Source organism: Chenopodium album, chromosome 27, assembly GCF_948465745.1.
Source record: "Chenopodium album chromosome 27, dcCheAlbu1.1, whole genome shotgun sequence".
Taxonomy (NCBI): Eukaryota; Viridiplantae; Streptophyta; class Magnoliopsida; order Caryophyllales; family Amaranthaceae; genus Chenopodium; species Chenopodium album.
The window spans coordinates 23,281,442-23,299,652 of record NC_137860.1 but is presented as its reverse complement, the minus strand read 5'-3'; the positions used below and the strand labels follow the sequence as shown (position 1 = coordinate 23,299,652).

General features: G+C 37.1%; 1 protein-coding gene across 2 annotated transcripts; it reads left to right on the top strand.

Annotated features, from left to right (window-relative positions):
- Positions 1-786: 786 nt before the first annotated feature.
- On the top strand, positions 787-17,827 carry LOC145619224 (vacuolar protein sorting-associated protein 41 homolog). Of its 2 annotated transcripts, none has more exons than XM_081673872.1 (19): positions 787-1,345; positions 2,739-3,008; positions 3,094-3,273; positions 3,406-3,666; positions 4,556-4,688; positions 4,929-4,986; positions 8,485-8,587; positions 9,822-9,925; positions 10,000-10,093; positions 10,172-10,327; positions 10,429-10,491; positions 10,593-10,658; positions 10,884-11,084; positions 12,007-12,084; positions 12,169-12,288; positions 12,420-12,500; positions 12,595-12,680; positions 16,971-17,052; positions 17,137-17,827. In XM_081673872.1, the coding sequence occupies exons 1-19, from the start codon at positions 1,076-1,078 to the stop codon at positions 17,554-17,556; spliced, it is 2,826 nt and encodes a 941-aa protein (XP_081529998.1). In that variant the 5' UTR covers positions 787-1,075; the 3' UTR covers positions 17,557-17,827. The 2 variants fall into 2 exon arrangements, with proteins under 2 accessions (XP_081529998.1, XP_081529997.1); XM_081673871.1 differs by having other exon boundaries at positions 788-1,345; positions 4,896-4,986.
- Positions 17,828-18,211: the final 384 nt, after the last annotated feature.

Sequence of the window (18,211 nt, the reverse complement as noted above, 5' to 3'; positions counted from 1 at the left end):
TAAATTTGTTGCTTTGTTGTTGTTTGTTGTTGGATTAAGCTTGTGTTGTTATTGAATGTTAATTTCATGTTGTTTACATTGCGCAAGGGTTGGATTAGTTTTTATGTTTTTTGCACTAAAACAGGGTAGGTTTTGGTGAACTTGTGTATGTGTGATTGATGGTGTTGTGTGTGTTTTTGTTGTGCATTTGAAGTGCCTAACTTCAAAATATGGTAAATTGGTGGTGTTGTGTGTGTTTTTGTTGTGCATTTGAAGTGCCTAACTTCAAAATATGGTAAATCTTCATGTTTAGCGAAGAATGGAGCAGGGAGGAGCTGAAAATGAAATTGATTGTGTTGAAGAAGGTGTAGCTCCATGTTGGGTGTTCAAACTGTGCAAACAGATTATGTCTTCCTATTTTTGGTGTTTTTTTTATTGAAATTGAATCAGGGACAAATGGTTTTGGATGAATTTTGTTGAGCAACAATGGTGATTCTGCCAGGTTCATGGCCTTATAAATAGAGAAAATAACGGCTAGTTTCTTAGTCAAATTTAATGCATTTATTTATTTTTTTTAGAAATATTAATTTTTTAATTAGGTATGGTTAGTGATGAGTTAGTGGTGAGTTAGTTCACCTGAAAAACACTTTGAGTATCCAAAAACAAAGTAAAAAAAATTGAGTACCTAAAAAGTGAAAAAAGCAAGAATTGAGTACCTAATTGTAATCTAACTCTTTTTTTGCCAAAGTTTTTTTTTTTTTTTTTTTTTTATAATACAGCTTGGATAAAAGTTTGAATCCGACTTGATTTTTAATCACTTTCTCAACAAAATCAATCTGAAAAAAAGGGCGACGTTCAATTTCATCCTGTACATGCCAGCTTCCTTCTCTTAAGAGGAGAGAGAAACTAACCTGATAACAGAGAACATCAATGGCTTCTTCTTCATAATCATCATCTTCTTCCTTTGCACTTCTCCATTAACCCTACTTCACTATTTCTTCATCGATCTCAATTTCATCCTTTTTCATTCCATAATTCTCCAATTTCGTAGTTCAATCCGCTGATTTCAATCATACCTTCTCCAATTCCTCTCCAGATGGCCCCTTTTCCTTCGGAAAATGGCGTCGATGGCGACGATGAAAGAGAGGAGGAGGAAGAAGAAGATGAAGAAGAAGAATTATCAGAAGAAGAAGAAGAAGCAGCTTCTGAAGAAGAAGAACCGAAGCTCAAGTACCAGAGAATGGGGGGCAGTTTATCTTCTTTGTTATCGACCGATGCCGCTACTTGTATCGCTGTTTCTGAACGTATGATCGCGCTTGGTACTCATTGTGGTGCCGTTCATTTGCTTGATTTTCTCGGAAATCAGGTATTTTCCTATCATCTCAATCTTTCTTAATTTTCCCCAATTTTGTGCTTTTATCTGGTCTAAGGGATTTGATTTTAACCGGTTTTGGAATTGGATGATGAGTTGAATTTATCATTTATTTTTGTTTTTCGTGTCCAATTTAGCATTTTCGTATCGAATTTAGCGTGTTTCTAATTATTCTCAAATTAGGTTGTTTGCTCATTGAGTAAAATTGACTAACTTGTTCTATTATTGTCATAGCATAGTTACTTGTGAATTACTAGAATGACCTAGAAATTTAGGACGATTGGTGCAAGATTGATTTTTACCTGGTATTTGAGAACGATGCTCATTGAATTGTACAGTGTTTTAATCAATAATACGCTAATTTTCAGATGGGTGGTCTTGGGTGTTATTTTTCATCTGAATTGTGTTGCAGTTCATCTGCTTCAAGAAGAGAAAAAAACAATGGAGAAATAGGTATCGAGAAGGTCATGTCGGTGTAGCTATTCAAATTATCCTCCTCCTAGAAGTCTAAAGCGGGGGTAATACAATTAGAATATGAGTGTCTGTAGTTTACTCTCTCACGAAGTATTTCCTGCATTTGCTTGAATTTGCTTAATGGTGTGTTCTTTTTCTAATATAGGAGATTCATGTCTAACTTCAGATAGAAACTTGCTATATGTCCATGACATTGACTTTTCTTTTTATTGCATCTACCATAGATGCGTTATGCTGTAATCTTCTTGGATCGACATGATGAGAATTTGGTGACCTAGGTACTCCTCTCCCCCTTCCTCTCATCCTCAAACAAAACAAACCCTCCTATAATTTTTTTGTAAGACGCAAACTCTCTTATATCGTGAAAGCCTTGTATCACTTGTATACATATCTAATTTTGGAGTTTCAGGTCAATAACTTTTTTCCTAGGAATATTTTGTATGAGGGTAATCTACATTCCTGTCATATTTAACACTAACAGTTGGACCCACGTCACCATAGTAATCTTGTAAGGATATCGCCCGAAGCGGGGTATCCAAAGTGCCATGATCATTATTACCGTAAATGGATTGTTTGAACTTCACAATATAAGGATGGCGACAGTTTACTGTGTAATTTTGATTAAGTCAATAGTATTTGAGAACCAAAGATGGTGAATTAATCAGCTCCATCGTAAATGGACTTTATGAAGTTCATAATCTTACCAGAGGTAATCATAACTGTCGATCTCCCTTTTAATTTTCTTGCCCCTTGACGGTGAGGGATATTTTCATACTCAAGACTCAAGAGGCTTCTCTTTGTTACTTGCTACTTCGCTTTCTGTTTAAAAAGTATCTATCTTCTTGAGATAGAAAATCCAGATAAAATATTTTGAAGAATTTTCAATTTTAAAGGACTTGATTGGCTTTTACAGGTAAAGGAATTTCATGCGCACAAGGCTGCTGTAAATGACCTTAATTTTGATATAGATGGCGAATATATTGGGAGTTGTTCTGACGATGGATCAATTGTTATAAGCAGTCTCTTTACTGACGAAAAACGCAAATTTGAGTATCATAGACCAATGAAGGCAATAGCTCTCGATCCTGATTATGCAAGAAAATCATTAAAAAGATTTGTGGCTGGAGGATTAGCTGGTCAATTAATATTCTACGCTAAGAAGTGGTTTGGTTATCAGGAGCAGGTTTGGAATTGTTTTTTGGCTTATGATAGTTACAATTAATGAATTGATGCATTTTTGATTTGTTTTATGCTTGCTCTGATTTTAGGTATTGCACTCTGGCGAAGGTCCAATACATGCAGTGGCATGGAGGACTAGTTTCATTGCTTGGGCCAATGATGCAGGCGTGAAGGTTTATGACACTGCCAATGATCAGCGCGTCACTTTTATTGAGAGACCACGAGGAAGTCCACATCCTGAGCTGTTGCTCCCGCACCTAGTTTGGCAGGTTGTCATCGAACTATTATTACTTTCAGTACTTAGCATGATAAAAATACTTGCTAGTTTCAATCTAGGCCTGTTTATTTGTGTCCCAACTTTTGACTTCATGCTTTTTCTTACTAAATTTAGCTGAATTCAGGATGATGCACTTCTGATTATTGGTTGGGGCACATCAGTGAAGATTGCTTCTCTAAGGGGAAATCAGAATGTAGGAGCCAATGGGTCTTACAAGCCTGTTTATGTATCAAGCTCAAAACAGGTGGATATTGTTGCATCTTTCCAGACAAACTATTATATATCCGGCATTGCTCCATTTGGTGAATTTTTGGCTATTCTAGCCTATGTCCCTGGAGAGGAAGATGGAGAGAAGGACTTTAGTAGTACAGCTCCATCACGTCAGGTATTTCTTCTTGATGGATCTGGATCTTTGAGTACTTTTAAGTGTTTGATGTTGATATTGTTTTGGTTGCTTAATGCCTGTCATTTAAAACTGCTGGTACTTGTTTTAAGAACTTGGGCTTCTAGGGAGAGGTTGTATAGAGATCTCTTTACTGTATTAGATCTTGATCGGGATTCGGTCGGTTGTGGAGTATTTTAGGTGTGAAGTCACGAGGTAGCACACATAAGTACTGATAATCTTGATGGAGGGAGGACTTTTGTAACTTTCACTGTGAATAATTGTGATCAGATTGATAGTGCTTTGTGCAGCAGATCTATTTAACAGGTGTATTTACATCATGGTTTCACACAACACAGAAATGTAATTTCACACAACACAGAAATGTAAATGGTATATTAAGCTAAACTTCCTGAATAAACACTGCCTTGGTAATTTTTTAGCAATTATCCTAGTGGTTTATGAAAGTAAGAACAGAAGCTATAATTAACCTGTACATTAATATTGTCTGGAAAGACACACTCATTCTCATCAATGAAGTGTATGGTACGCTTAAAAAGGTGCTTGAAATTGTTGTAGTAGCTATTAACTTCTTGTTGTTATGCTAATACAAAGTAGCTAATAAATGGATATTCAGTTACTTTAATGAATAAAATTGTATTGTCTAGTTACTGCTGAACAGATATATTTTTATTTTTATTTTTTAAAATAACATGGACATATTTCTCATCCATGGAATAATTCTCTTTTTCTGTATGCTTATGCTTATGAAGTTGACAGTTTTGTAAGTTTAGCATTGGATTTGTAATGCTTTACTGTCCTTTTATTTTTCTGCTAATCAGTCTTGGATCATGGCCAGTGATATGCTTGATGTTTTTGGCTCTCTAATCAGGCTAATGCACAGAGGCCAGAAGTACGCATTGTTACATGGACTAATGATGAGCTGGCAACTGACGCTTTACCAGTTCATGGTTTTGAACATTATAAAGCAAAAGACTACTGTCTCTCACACACTCCTCTATCAGGTTTAGTTTATTAAGTCTTTTATCATCCACATTTATTTTCTTTCTATTTTCTCGTCCTTTTTTTTGGGTAAGGGAAGAAGGGAGTTATTAGTGGAGGCTCCCTGTTAGGGACTTAAGTAGCTGGGAGGGGACTATTCATGCCTTTTATTTGACTTGAGTATGAATGCCATTTTTTTTTTATTGGACTAAGACTTGTTATTATTACAGGGAGCAACTATACTAATGGTCAATGGGCTGCAGGTGATGAGCCACTATACTATGTTGTATCCCCAAAAGACATAGTAATTGCAAAACCAAGGTTAGTTTATTATACCACCTCCTTCCCCGTGTTTTACATGCTTCACATCTTCTCTTTCATCTCTTTCATCTTCTATTTCATCTCTTGTTTTACATGCTTCACATGTAAGTGCTTTTTTTCTCCTTTCTCTATTCTTTTTGCTTCTTCCCTTTTATGGCGATCAACTTGTATTTAATTGAATGAAAATGGTAAAAAATGAAGTAAGCTAGAAGATGCAAATAAGTGGGTGTAATGGGTTTTCTAACTGGCTGCTAAGATGGTAGCATATGAAGACAATACTTCTTAGTTAGTGTTTGGCAAAGCTCTTGGAACTGTTGGAAGACTGTTTTTGGAGCTTTGAGGGAAACTGATTGTCTTTTTTTCCTTTTGAGGAAAGTCTGTTTCCTTATATGCTACCAGAAACAGACTTCCAACAATGTTTCTGGTAGCATATGAAGAAACTGATTTTACCCAACGGTATTGTCTAGCTAAGGGGTGACTTTGTATTTTCTGATTTGTTCAATTGCTTGTGCGCTCTTTGTTTCTATAGACTAAAATGACATTGAAAATTGGGAAAAAGAATTCCTATTTCCTAAATCTTTTCTGCTTTACCCCAATTTGCTTAAAAGTTGTCTTATTTACTCATGGATGCATAAAAGAACATCCGTGAGAACAAGTGGGCTATGTGAGCCTTTGAAGTGCACGGAATGATTGGTCACAAGCTATCCGAGTGGAGAAGAGAATTTGTAAGGTTTGGCTTGGTTTGATTAAAAGTCTGGAGTTTGAAATTGGTTTAATGACTTTAATCCACTATGTCCTTGGCTTGGCTACGTATGAATGGGTTTGAGCAGTAATTTGAGCTCAATTCCCTCTTTATCTGGGCCTATTTAGTAATTTGGGCAAGATATATTCTTTTGGAAAAATTGCTCCCATTAATCTGAACTTTGCCTCATCCGCCGAAATTAATCCCAACTTTCGTTTATTATCTATCACTCCCAACTTTAGGGGTATTAATTTCTATTGCACCCAACACGTCAGCCAACCTGATGTAGCAGGTTACCTAGACACGTGTCAACACGTGATAGGTCCAAATAAAATTAAAAAAAAGAAAAAAAATAAAAACAAAAATTAAAAAAAAAAAAAAACTACCAAACCCAGCCCCCTACCCTTTCCCGCAAAACACCACACCCCCACCCCACCGGAATTTCGGCCCCCTCCCCGAAAACCCCTCCCCCGCCATCGGAAACTGCCACCCAGCCACCCCACCTCTTCCCCCACCCCCGAAAACCCCTCCCCCACCCCCAAAAACCCCTCCCTTGCATCGAACACCACCCCAAAAACCTCAGATCCGCCGCCCAGCACTCCGCACTCCCCCTTCCCTCGAAATTCATCCCTTTCCTTCCCCCACCCCCGAAAACCCCTCCCCCGTTGCCGGAAAACAGCGCCCATCCCTCCCTCACCCTCGAAATCCATCCCTTTCCCTTCCCTCACCCTCAATTTCACCCCCTTCCCACGAAAACGACACCCCCTTCCCCCGTCAATTAGCCACGAAAACAACTATGCTAAGGTTGTTTCCAGGGATGGGTGGTGAAGGAAGGCCGGTGGTTTTTAGTGGAAGTCGAGGGTTGTCCGACCGTTTTCAGGTGAAATTGAGGGCCGGGGTTAGGGTTTTGGCGATTGAGGGTGGTGGTGGTGGAGGTGGCTTTGCGTGGGTTTTTTTTTTTTAATTTGTTTTGTTTTGTTTTGTTATTTTTTTTTTTTTTTTTTTTTTTTTTTTTTTAAGCCTATCATGATGCGTCACGTGTGCAATTAATCACAAGTCAACAATGTTTCCCTAACTGGTTGCAAGTCATTTGGGTGCAATAGAAATTAATACCCCCTAACGTTGGGAGTGATAAACGAAAGTTGGGATTATTTTTGGCGGACGAGGCAAAGTTCAGATTAATGGGAGCAATTTTTCCTATTCTTTTTATGTCATTCCTTGATAAAAAAGAGGAGAGACAGATGGATCAAGGGATTCATGAAAAAGAAGAGAGAGAAAGTGGGGCATGGATGCTCTCAGGGAAGAGTACATAGATAGAGAGGGATGGTGGCTGTCTAAAGTAGACAGTAGGGGCTTGTTTGATGATGGCGGCCGTGGGGGCTTGAGGGGACAATTGTGTTAATGAGGAAGAGGGGCTGATTAGGCAGCAGTGAGGAGGGTGAATTGGTGAAGGGAGAGAAGGTCAAAGAAGGGGCAGTGGTGGATCTATAATCAATGAATTCTAGTGAGGTGCGTTTGTGCTGGAGATGGTGGTGAGCCATAGTGATGAAGGGAGGGGGCGAAAATGGAGGGTTGTAATGGCCAAAGCCCAAAGGGATTGTAAAGGGAATTTAAGTGAAATTCAGTTCAGTTGAAAGATTAATTTTTTCTGCGATTTTTTACTTATTTATTTCTTTATTGGACAGATTCGGAAAGTCATCCCAAAAGTTGGGGCTGTTCCTAATTTATTGAAAGTTGGGATTGTTTAAAAAAGGCTGACAAATTGACAATAGTTGGAATTATTGTTTTCAAATTTTTAATTGTTTTTTCTTATTAAATGAGCCACTTTCAAGCTCAAGCTTGGTATGTTTATACATGAGTTTGGCTTGGCCCACTGCATAACATGTAAGTCCGTATGTACGATCTGCAAGTGGGTTTTAAAATTTGAATAATTGCTCTAAGCTAATCCAAACTAATTTGTACTCAGGGTTCATACTTTGCTAGTTTTTTGGATCATAATTTGTACTCGGAATGGCATATTAAACTTTTGAATTGCTCTGGGGCATTGACATTTACAAACCAGGAAAATGTGGAGGGCTCTTCAGTAAGGAATTTGCAGTAGATTATCCCGGGGTTACGAATGTCATATATGCTATGGATGTGGATGGCCTTCATTGTAAAATTTTGTCTGCTTTGTTCAATATCTCCTTTGAAGAAGAATGTAAAATGATGGCTCTTATTGCTTGCAAGTAATACTGCTTTGAAGTTGACCTCTTTGATTCCCGTTGCAGTGCTTTTGGTGCATTTCAATAGTTGCTATATGCATTGTATTTAAATTAGGAAAGATCTAGAAATAATTTGAACTAGTTTAGACTTTTATGTCAATGGAATTTAAGCTACTTGTTGAATCATGTCAGACAAAATTTTGGTATAGAATAGAATTTCAAGACATTAATGATCTTTGGGCTATGTGCTCTCCTGATTGCTCTTTGGGCTATGTGCTCTCCTGATTGCTTGATACTTTATCTGACAGTAGTAGGTTGACAGGATTCAGTAATAGCCTATCGAGATTAGTGTGTATCCTGTTTCTGCTTTGTGCTGTTGAAAAGTGAAACTGGGGAACCCAGTAAGGAGGACCCTACAAAACATCTTCTACCTCTCTATATTGCCTTATGTTTTTTTTTTTTTTTTTCCTTCTTTTTTACCAGTCATTGCTCTATCATCCCATTCTGAATTAAATTAGTATTTAGCTGATATGATTTATGACTATTTACAAGGGATGCTGAAGATCATATCAATTGGCTTCTTGAACATGGGTGGTATGACAAAGCTCTCGCCGAAGTTGAGGCAACACATGGACGAAAAGAACTTTTCGAAGAGGTTGGTATTTCCCTTCACAGATCATATAGTATTATGGGAGTGGTATCCATCTATCTAGCCTCATTGCAGTTTAATTGGCCTATTTTCAAGGAAAGTCTCCTAAAGCAAAGGAGTCTTGTCCCCCCGACCTCCTCCACATCTTTCCTCTAACACATTCCCACATCCATCATAAAAAATTATACCTAGGAGACCATGTTACCAGTTTTGTCTTTAAAATTTGAACTGCATTGTCTATGTATTTTTTTTCCCTCTAATTTTTCTTTAGATAATTCTCATGTTCCCTTTTTCCTACCTGTATCTCATGCTCTCCGCAGAGTCTATAGTCTCCACACTGCCATTATCTCTCTTTACACTTTTCTTCTTTCCCTAGCAAATGCTATTAACTTGGATGTGTTATATTTTCTGTCTATAAGATGTTTTACCTTTTAAGTCCTACAATTATACCATTGGTGGCTTGCTGCTGAACCTGTGCATGTCAAATAAAAGAAATCATGATTGGGGATAAAATTTACCTTGGAAGAAGGAATGCCACAATGCGAGGCTGTGTTGAGGCAAGTAGGTGCATTATTGAAGCGTCTATCCTCCAATTGGCTGCAATAGGCTATCTCAGACTAGGAATGTTTGCATCTTAAAGCCGAGGGAAAGATGATTCCTTTTGCCATTATCCTCAATAGTAAGCCAGCATTTGTCTGTATTTTCTGTAAGTCTCAAGTGTTACCATGTCATGACAAAAGCTGAAGCTTTCCATAGGGGCGATAGGGCTGTTCAAGTTGTGCCCTATATATTGGAATAATTCTTGTTACTTGCCATTTCACTAGCCTTGAATATTTTTGGGGCATTTGTTCCTTCACAAGCTGTTCTCCTTGTCATTACATTTTCATGCGTCCTTGTTCTTGTGAAACCACTGAATTGCAGTGGTGTAATCTCAGAGTTGGTGATGAAATTTTATTGTGAAAACTTTCTTTTTATTTCGACTTTCTGCTTCTGGTGTATGCTTTTATCTTAGTAGCTTTTGTAAGATTCTGAAACTAGAGTCCTGAAGCCCTTTCTGTTTGTTTCTTGCGAGCATTGGACTGTCTGTTCAATACAAAAACAGTTCTGTCTTATATCTAGCATGTATACATTGATTATCTGAAATTCCCATGTGTTCAAGGTTGACTTTTTTTAACATCTAGTTTCACTGTTAAGCTCTTGTGAGTTCATTGTATAATATTCTTCATGTGAATGTAAACAGGTGGGATCAAGGTATCTTGAGCATTTACTTGCTGAGAAAAGATATGGTGAAGCTGCAGCTTTATGTCCCAAATTGCTGCAAGGGTCTGCTTCAGCATGGGAAAGGTAACTATGGTTTCACTATATTACATTGTGTTACTTTTTTTCCCTTGGTATTGATGGTTGGTTTCTCTTCATAGATGGATTATTCGCTTTGCTCAGCTTCGTCAGCTGCCATCTTTAGCCCGTTACATGCCAACTGAGAACCCTAAACTCAGTGATACATTATATGAGGTTTGTTGTGCCACAAAATTTGCTGCAATGTTGATATGATTTCCATGTACTAGAGATTTTACCTTTGTTGTGATCCAGCTTGCCCTAGTGGCTCTTGCAATGAATCCTGTGTACCACAAGGATTTCTTATCAGCTGTGAAGTCATGGCCACGATCAATTTACTCTGCCCTGACTGTTTTGTCAGAGATAGAGCCTCAGCTTAGAGCTTCTTTGATGACTGACGATCTGAAAGAGGTCATTCTCTTTGTTCTTGCCCTCTGTTTTCGTATATTATGCTATTCACATATGGTGTGTTTCATTCTTATTGTTACTAATCAACAATGCCAAATATCCAGGCATTGGCAGAGCTATATGTGAGAACTGGGCAAAATGAGAAAGCGTTTTCATTCTTTGCTGATGTAAGTGTGTAGATCTATATATTTTTTTCCAAGCCTATTTGCAGATATGCTGAACATGCAACATTGTGCTGTAAGGATGTTCATTGCGCCTCTTTTTGCAGCTTTTGAAACCAGAAGTTTTCGACTTCATTGAGAGGCATAACTTGCATGCTGCTGTTCGTGAAAAGGTACAGTGATGTAATCATGAGCTTTGATATTGACTTTGAGTCCCACTGCGTAATTTGTTTCGTTATGATTGTCTTTTGGCATAGGAAGGCATTACTATTTTTGTGATTCCACTATACATGTTCTGTAGACATTTTCACTGATGCACAATTTTCATATGACTTGGTAGTCATAGATCCCTGGATATTTGCATATTGTTACTTAAAGCTTTCTTTTGTTTGTCACAGGTTGTCCAACTGATGATGCTTGATACCAAACGAGCAACATCCTTGCTGATCCAGCAAAGGAATCTGATTACCCCACCTGATGTAGTGTCGCAGCTTTTAAAGGCTGGAGATAAGTGTGATTCCAGATACTTTTTGTATTTGTACTTGCATGCTCTATTTGAGGCCAGTCCTCATGCTGGAAGGGATTTTCATGATATGCAGGTATTGTAGAGATCATGGATATGATTTAAAAATCTGAATTCCTTAGCTAGCTTAGTTCATAATTTTTCTTAAGGATGCTTAAGCCTTAGAAGCTTTCTGTTGGAATCAATTTCTCCATTTCATGTTTTAATGCATTCTTAGACATTTTCTAAAGTTTTTAGGCTTCAGATAGAATTATTATGTTACTGCCAATCCAGTGTTCATTAGGCAAATATTGTAATTTCTAAATAAAGCTCTTAGAGAGTAATTATAAGGGAATGAGAAGCAAAGCTTCCTATCCTGTGTTGCCTTGCTTTAGTGCTTGTGCTATTTTATTGGCCCTGTTTGTGCTAGCTGTGCGCTCTCAAACTCCCCAATCGACGCTCGTCTTTGCTCTTATTGCTGATAAGTATGAATGTGCCTTCTATAATCAGACACCACATAAGCCCCCTTTCCTCATACGGGTAGCACCTTTGCTTACTGATAGGAAAGAGTGCGCCGCACGATATAGTGTCAAAACACTCAGGTTGTGTTTATATTAAACCTGGCGATTATGCTATTAAGTTTGGTTTACCTTTTTTTTTTCCCTCCCCTTTTTCTTGGGATTTGGGGAATGAATTTATGGTAGCGGAATCTACACCAGGAAACTTTAGACCCCAACCTTGCTCAGCCTTTTCACCAGGAGTTCACTTATGAATCATGATTGTCAGACTGTTGCTCTACAGTCCTTTAGCCAGGTTTAGTTCTCTTGCTAAGTAGATTTTGCTCTCTGTATTTCAGGATGTTTGCATTTTTAGTCACTATATAATTTCAAATTCCTAGTTGACTCATGCATTCATGTTCTTCTGATAGAGCATTAGAGCATATTTCTCTGTATTGTAGTTTGGACTTGTTGAGCGTCTGTCATTATATATTTATTTATTTTGTAATTTTTTGCTAATAGGTGGAGCTATATGCAGATTATGATACAAAAATGCTACTTACTTTCCTTCGTAGCAGTCAACATTATACACTGGAGAAGGTATGCAGATTCAATTAAGCAGTTAAATCAAATTTTTAGAACATCAGAGTTGGTATTAAAGTATTTAGTTCTTGTTGAATACAGGCCTATGATCTTTGTGTGAGAAAAGGTCTCCTGAAAGAGAAAGCATTCATTCTTGGAAGAATGGGAAATTCGAAACAAGCCCTTGCTGTTATCATCAATGAATTAGGTGATATAAAAGAGGTAATTATCTTTCATCAGACATTGCAGTTTGCTATTTATGTATTGACAGATTAATATATGTATGTGTGCGACTGTCAGGGTGTGTGTCTGGGTTGTATTCATGTGGGTGCTTATGTTCTTATTGTTTGCAGGCTTTAGAGTTTGCTAGCATGCAGAATGATGATGACATTTGGGAAGAATTGATCAAGCAATCTACCCAGAGGCCTGAAATGGTATAAATATTTTTGTATTCCTTCCCCTAAACCATTTATGTGGGAAACAATCATCGTCTCTGTTTTTCACATGCTTGCCTTTTCCTGTTTGCAGGTTGGAATGTTGCTGGAAAATACTGTTGGCAACCTTGATCCTCTTCATATTGTAAATGTTGTGCCTGATGGACTGGAAATACCTAGGTTAGTACTGTTATGTCATTGTAGTACTTGTAAATGTAGATGTACATTCGATATAAAGGCCCTTTCTGATCTTCCTTATGCGGATGGTTTTCAGACCGCGTTTCGTGTGAATCATTGTATGTCTTTAGTAAGCTCTGTCATTTTTAGCCTGTTCCACTTCAGCATCATATGCAATTCCCATATCCCATCATCAAATATCTTAAAAATTCAAAACTTGCCTTTTTGATTTTTCTTTCGCTACTCATCCTCAGGCCACCTTTCTGTGATTTCTAAATAACCCAAGTCTTGGATATGCAAACCATTCAACATTTTCTCCACTCTTCCATGCTCCATAACTTCCAAGGCCATCTTTGAAAATCTGCACTTAACTGATTTTGCAGTATCATCACAGACTTTGTACTTTAGGCATCTGCAACCACATTCGTCTTTCCTTCGTGATACTGAATTTCAGGTCTTATTATAATATCGCCAAATCTTTAAGACACATTATAGCAGTAAATTCCAAGTCTTGCATTGGGTAATCCGCCTCATACAGCCTCACCTGTCTTGTTGCATATACAGTTACCCTTTTATTTTGCATCAATTGACATCCCAATCCATACTTGGTGCATCACTATACGTACACATGTGCTCTCCCATATGGAAAAGCTAACAAAGTCATCCCATTTCCTTAGAAAGGCTTCCTCAGTCCTCACATTCTAGAGTCACAAATATAGATTCTTTCTTCATTAGATTAGTCATAGGCCTGGAAGTTTTTGAAAAGTCCTTTACAATCCTTCTTACAGCTCAAACCTTCGTTGGATCTCCATAACATGCCTCCTTTAAAATTATACTTCCTCCGTTTTTTTATAGTTGCAACACACACTTTATCACGGTATTTAAGAAAAGTGTACCTCACATGATATAATACACTTAAAATGGGGTTAAGGGGTTGTTAGAACTGAGAAGTATAATCAAGTGGGCCATGAGTTTTAAAAAAGGTAATAGTACAATTTTACCATGAAAACCTTTCTTTTATAGTTTATTGCAATTATTGTGACATTACCATTTAAGGGAAGTGTTAACTATAAAAAAAAAATGGAGGAAGTATTCCTAAAAAGGCAACCTTATCTATCAAAACTCACACTTTGAGAGTATGAGATACAATTGATTTTCTGTCAAAGTCATCGATACATTCCTCAAATGCCTCTCATGCTCTTTTCCACTACAGACTCATCCAAGTATGGTTGAAGAATCTAGTGTTGGTCACACTGAAAGGTGGCGTTACTATGATGAACTCATAATGACCATAGCGCATCCAAAAAGCAGTATTGAGAATATCAAATGTCTATTTCCCACATTCTAAATTTATCACAATATGCCCCCTTTCCTACCCCCTTAGCTAATCATCTATTCTTGGAGGTGGGTGTACTTGTTCTTGATAGTTACATTACTTAGTGCTCAACCTTAAGACTCCTATCTTTTTCTTCAACAGCAATATTGGTGCTCGCCCTGTTGAGGACTTTGGTTTTATATAATATTTTGCTAAGTAGTCATCTAGTTAGGTATTCACTTCATTCATATCAGTCGGAGCCATACAATATATAGCTTTGGTAAAGGGTCAAGTTCTAAGCACTAACTATGAGCTCACTTAAAGGTGGCTTTCCTTAAATTTTCTTCCCTGCTTTTGGTAAGTCATTTTTAATCTTTTGGGGCCAACCAAGATCATTGGGGTTTCACTTTTAATTTAGGCTTGGTATTCAACCAACTATCCTTCCTTGAATCACATCTAGATCCTTCCTTTCAAATTCAACCATGTTGGAAGAAAATGTTGCCCTAGCTATATAGGAAATTCACTACTATGCAACCTAGTACGGTTTAGTAGTAAGGTTTAAAACTGATAATGTAAGAATGAGACGTTCTTGAATCAAATAAAATTATAGTAGGTTAAATACAAATAAGCAGAAGCATACATTTTACGCAGCACCATGACTATTCATCTCGAATGCACGACCCTTAGGCTGGCTAGTTTTGTTCCCAGTTTTGGAATTACTTCAGCCTTGCTCTCCATTCTGAGGAACCTTGCTTGAGGGGATCCCCCAGGAGTGTTTTTATGGCACCTGTACCCACGGTACCCTAATTTATGACTGAAACGACGAGTCCCCAAGTTTACCTTACAATCTCTTCCTGGATGTTTTTTGTCACACCTCTTGCAGTGAAAGACCCTCTTAGTTTTTTTCCCCCATTTTTGTATCCATCTGCTCTCTAATTGGGGTTAACGATTGTTTCTCTCAACTTGAGTCACCATTCATTTTGGGTATCTTATCATTCCCTTGGTGATTTTCATTTCTGTTCTTTTTTTTTTTTTTTTTTTTTTTCTCCAGAGAACTTCCCTTCATGCTCTCTTCCCTGAATCCCATTAAGATGGGTTGTTCTACCATACACCCACATTAACAGCTGAAATTCCTACAATAATATCATCAACACCGCACACACACTCTCATTCTCAAGTTAGTAAACTCCTAAAACTTTTAGGCTGGGTAAAACTTAGTCCCTAAAGCTTCTTTGCATAAGAGCCTCCCTCCTTTGAGTTCACCACAAATTAGCTTCCTCTCTCTGGACAATATATTGTATCAAACAATTTGTCTTAATCCATGAATCAGTTTTCTAGGTATCAAAAGTCTTCATTTCTAAGATAAAGGGGTGGTTTAATTACATCCACTCTCTGAAGTACTTTATTATAAGTGCAACTCAATTTAGTAATTACTAGTTGGCTATAACTAGGTTAATTCTTTTCACTATGTTGGTCGGTTGTTTGATACTACATTTGTACTTGTATTATTTCTTCTTTTATTTCCAGCTCTTTTTTACCATAATTTCTGAATAATAATATTGTACAGTAATCAAGTAATTAACGCAAGTAATCTAAGCTCAACCGATTAATTCAAATGATCATTTCGTCCCATTCAAGGGAAAAAAAAAAGCTAAATTTGCTAGTCTTTTAATACTCAATTTATCCTTTAGAAATAACTAAAATCATCATACCGTTTTCCCAGCTTTATTTGAAGACAAACTAAACCACTTAAACAAAATCTAGCTATTCTTGCCAGCACTTCACATTATTAACAAATTAAAATAGAACAGTTCTAAGAGTGAGACATGCACTTAGTTCCTGTTATCATTTGAATCATATAATGCCAAAGGGGCTGAATGAACCATGTCATTCAAAATCTGAGTAAGGAGCATTATTTTCTGGGCTCACTGGCTCTAAATATGTACTCTTGGGTTCATGTAATACTTTAGGATGGCTAGGATATTAAGGATGATACTCTGGGCTCTTACTCTCTTAGGTTCACTTGAAGCTGCAGATGCAGGAGTTCATGGAGTTACAAGCTGAAAAATATCTTTGTGATGATTTAAAGTTAAAACTCTCTATGTATTGGTTGTAACCATAACTCCGAGTCTCCGCCTTTTCCCCCTTTGCTGCTTCAATAATCTGTTGATTGATCGCAGTTGGTGGAGTATGGCAGATATTTGCTCCCTTTATTCTAGCTATGGCTTGGTTTAGTTAAAATGAGATGAAGGACCTAGATGTAAATTCGGAATGGATTGGTTTGGAATATGCCAAGCCACATCTATTGTGAGCCCAAAAGTTGATCTTTTTTTTTTTTTTGAAAACCCCAAAAGTTGATCTTAGTTGGCCTAAATTGAATAAAAGTGACCTATCAAAATGAAGGGAAGATAAAAGGCATGAAGATCATGTCTGCACTACAATTGCAGTCTTGTTTAAGGAGTGGATGTACACTATTGTTGTATAGTGTTAGATGGTAGAGATTAAAGAAGATAATGGTACGAGTATCCTTTCAGGTGTAGTATTAACAAATGTGCATGGTCAAAATGGTGAAACTATAGTGAAACTAAGAAGTATATAAACTTATTTCAATTACCATCTTTATTATTACTTTATTAAATGGGTCGTTAATGCTTAATGATAAAATGAATTAGACTGATTGAACTTTAGAATTCCTTTTCTCGCTAGGAAGAATTTTGTGTTTTGCATGGTTTTGCACGTATACATACCTATTGAAGTTTTTTTAGGATTAGAGTAAAATTCATGTATAAACAAAAGTTATACAATTGTTTTGGTAAATTTGTATATGTGAGCTTGAGGTCCTAGCATATCTTAAAATTAATTTTATATAGATGCTCTACAACAAAAAAGCCAATATTATTATTATAGATATCTAAAAAGTACTTCGGCTTTATACTAATCTCTATAGTTGTTATTAATCCTTCATAATATGTTTACAGGCTCAGGGATCGATTGGTCAAAATCATAACTGACTATAGAACTGAAACCTCACTCAGACATGGTTGTAATGATATTTTAAAGGTAATTCTTCAATTTAGTAGCCTTGCTGTTTGAATTATCTCCACTTTGCACTGAAATTATTGGTTGTTTTGGTGGGAACAACAGGCTGATATCGTCAATCTTTTGGTTAAATACTACAAAGAAGCAAGGCATGCAGTTTATATGAATAACACAGAGGATGAGGCTAGAACTAAGAGAGATGAAAAGAGGATGGAAGAGTCCTTTGCAAAACCACCAAGTTTCAAAAACATGGATTTGAAGTCCAAGACTAGGGTGGGAGGCAGATGTTGCATATGCTTTGATCCTTTTTCCATCCAAAATGTCTCGGTTGTCATTTTCTTTTGCTGTCATGCATATCACATGACTTGTTATATGGATTCAGTCAATACATATAGCGATGAGAATGAAGCTCAGGATGGTTCCCTTGATTCTGAGTATGATGAATTTGATGACGAAGAGAATGGTGAAAGTCAGTCAGACTCCTCTCGAATGCGGTGTATATTATGTACTAATGCAGCTAGATGACTAAAATGGTTTGATGAGGTGGTTTGTTGTATAAATTGTATCTTTTGCTGTCTGTTTTTATCTCATTTCTTTTTCTTATTCTTTTGTTTATAACAGCAAGTTTTGAGATTGAGACTTGAGAGTGTGGGAGGCTGCTTTGCTTGTGCAACGAGAGCAAGGTTTTTTTGGGGTCATTGGAATTCCATTCTATTTGTTTGTCAATTGATATTTTTTCGATGGTCATTCATTGTAATAAACTTGTTTGATCATACTTAATCATATGTGCATATTTTGGATCTGCAATGGTGTTTTAACATCTTTTGTACAAACAGTCTTATTAACATCATCCTTAATTATGTTATGATAAAAAATAAAAAAAACCCTACTAAATGAATGTACTACTAGCAAATGTATTAAGGAGCCGTTTGGTTGGGGTTAATAATTAAAGGGAATCGGAATGAATTGATATCATTACCTTTGTTGTTGTTTGTTTGTCACTTTTTTGCTTCCCTTTACCCATTTTTAGTCTACATTGATTCCCCACCCCCCTAGACTTTTCCATTCCCTTTTCTTAGCCACCATAGCCACTACCATTCTACTTGCCGGAACTTGCCCAACCACCTCGCCAGAGCTCGTCGCACCTCCCCCACATCTTGTCGGAGTCCGTCGCACCTCC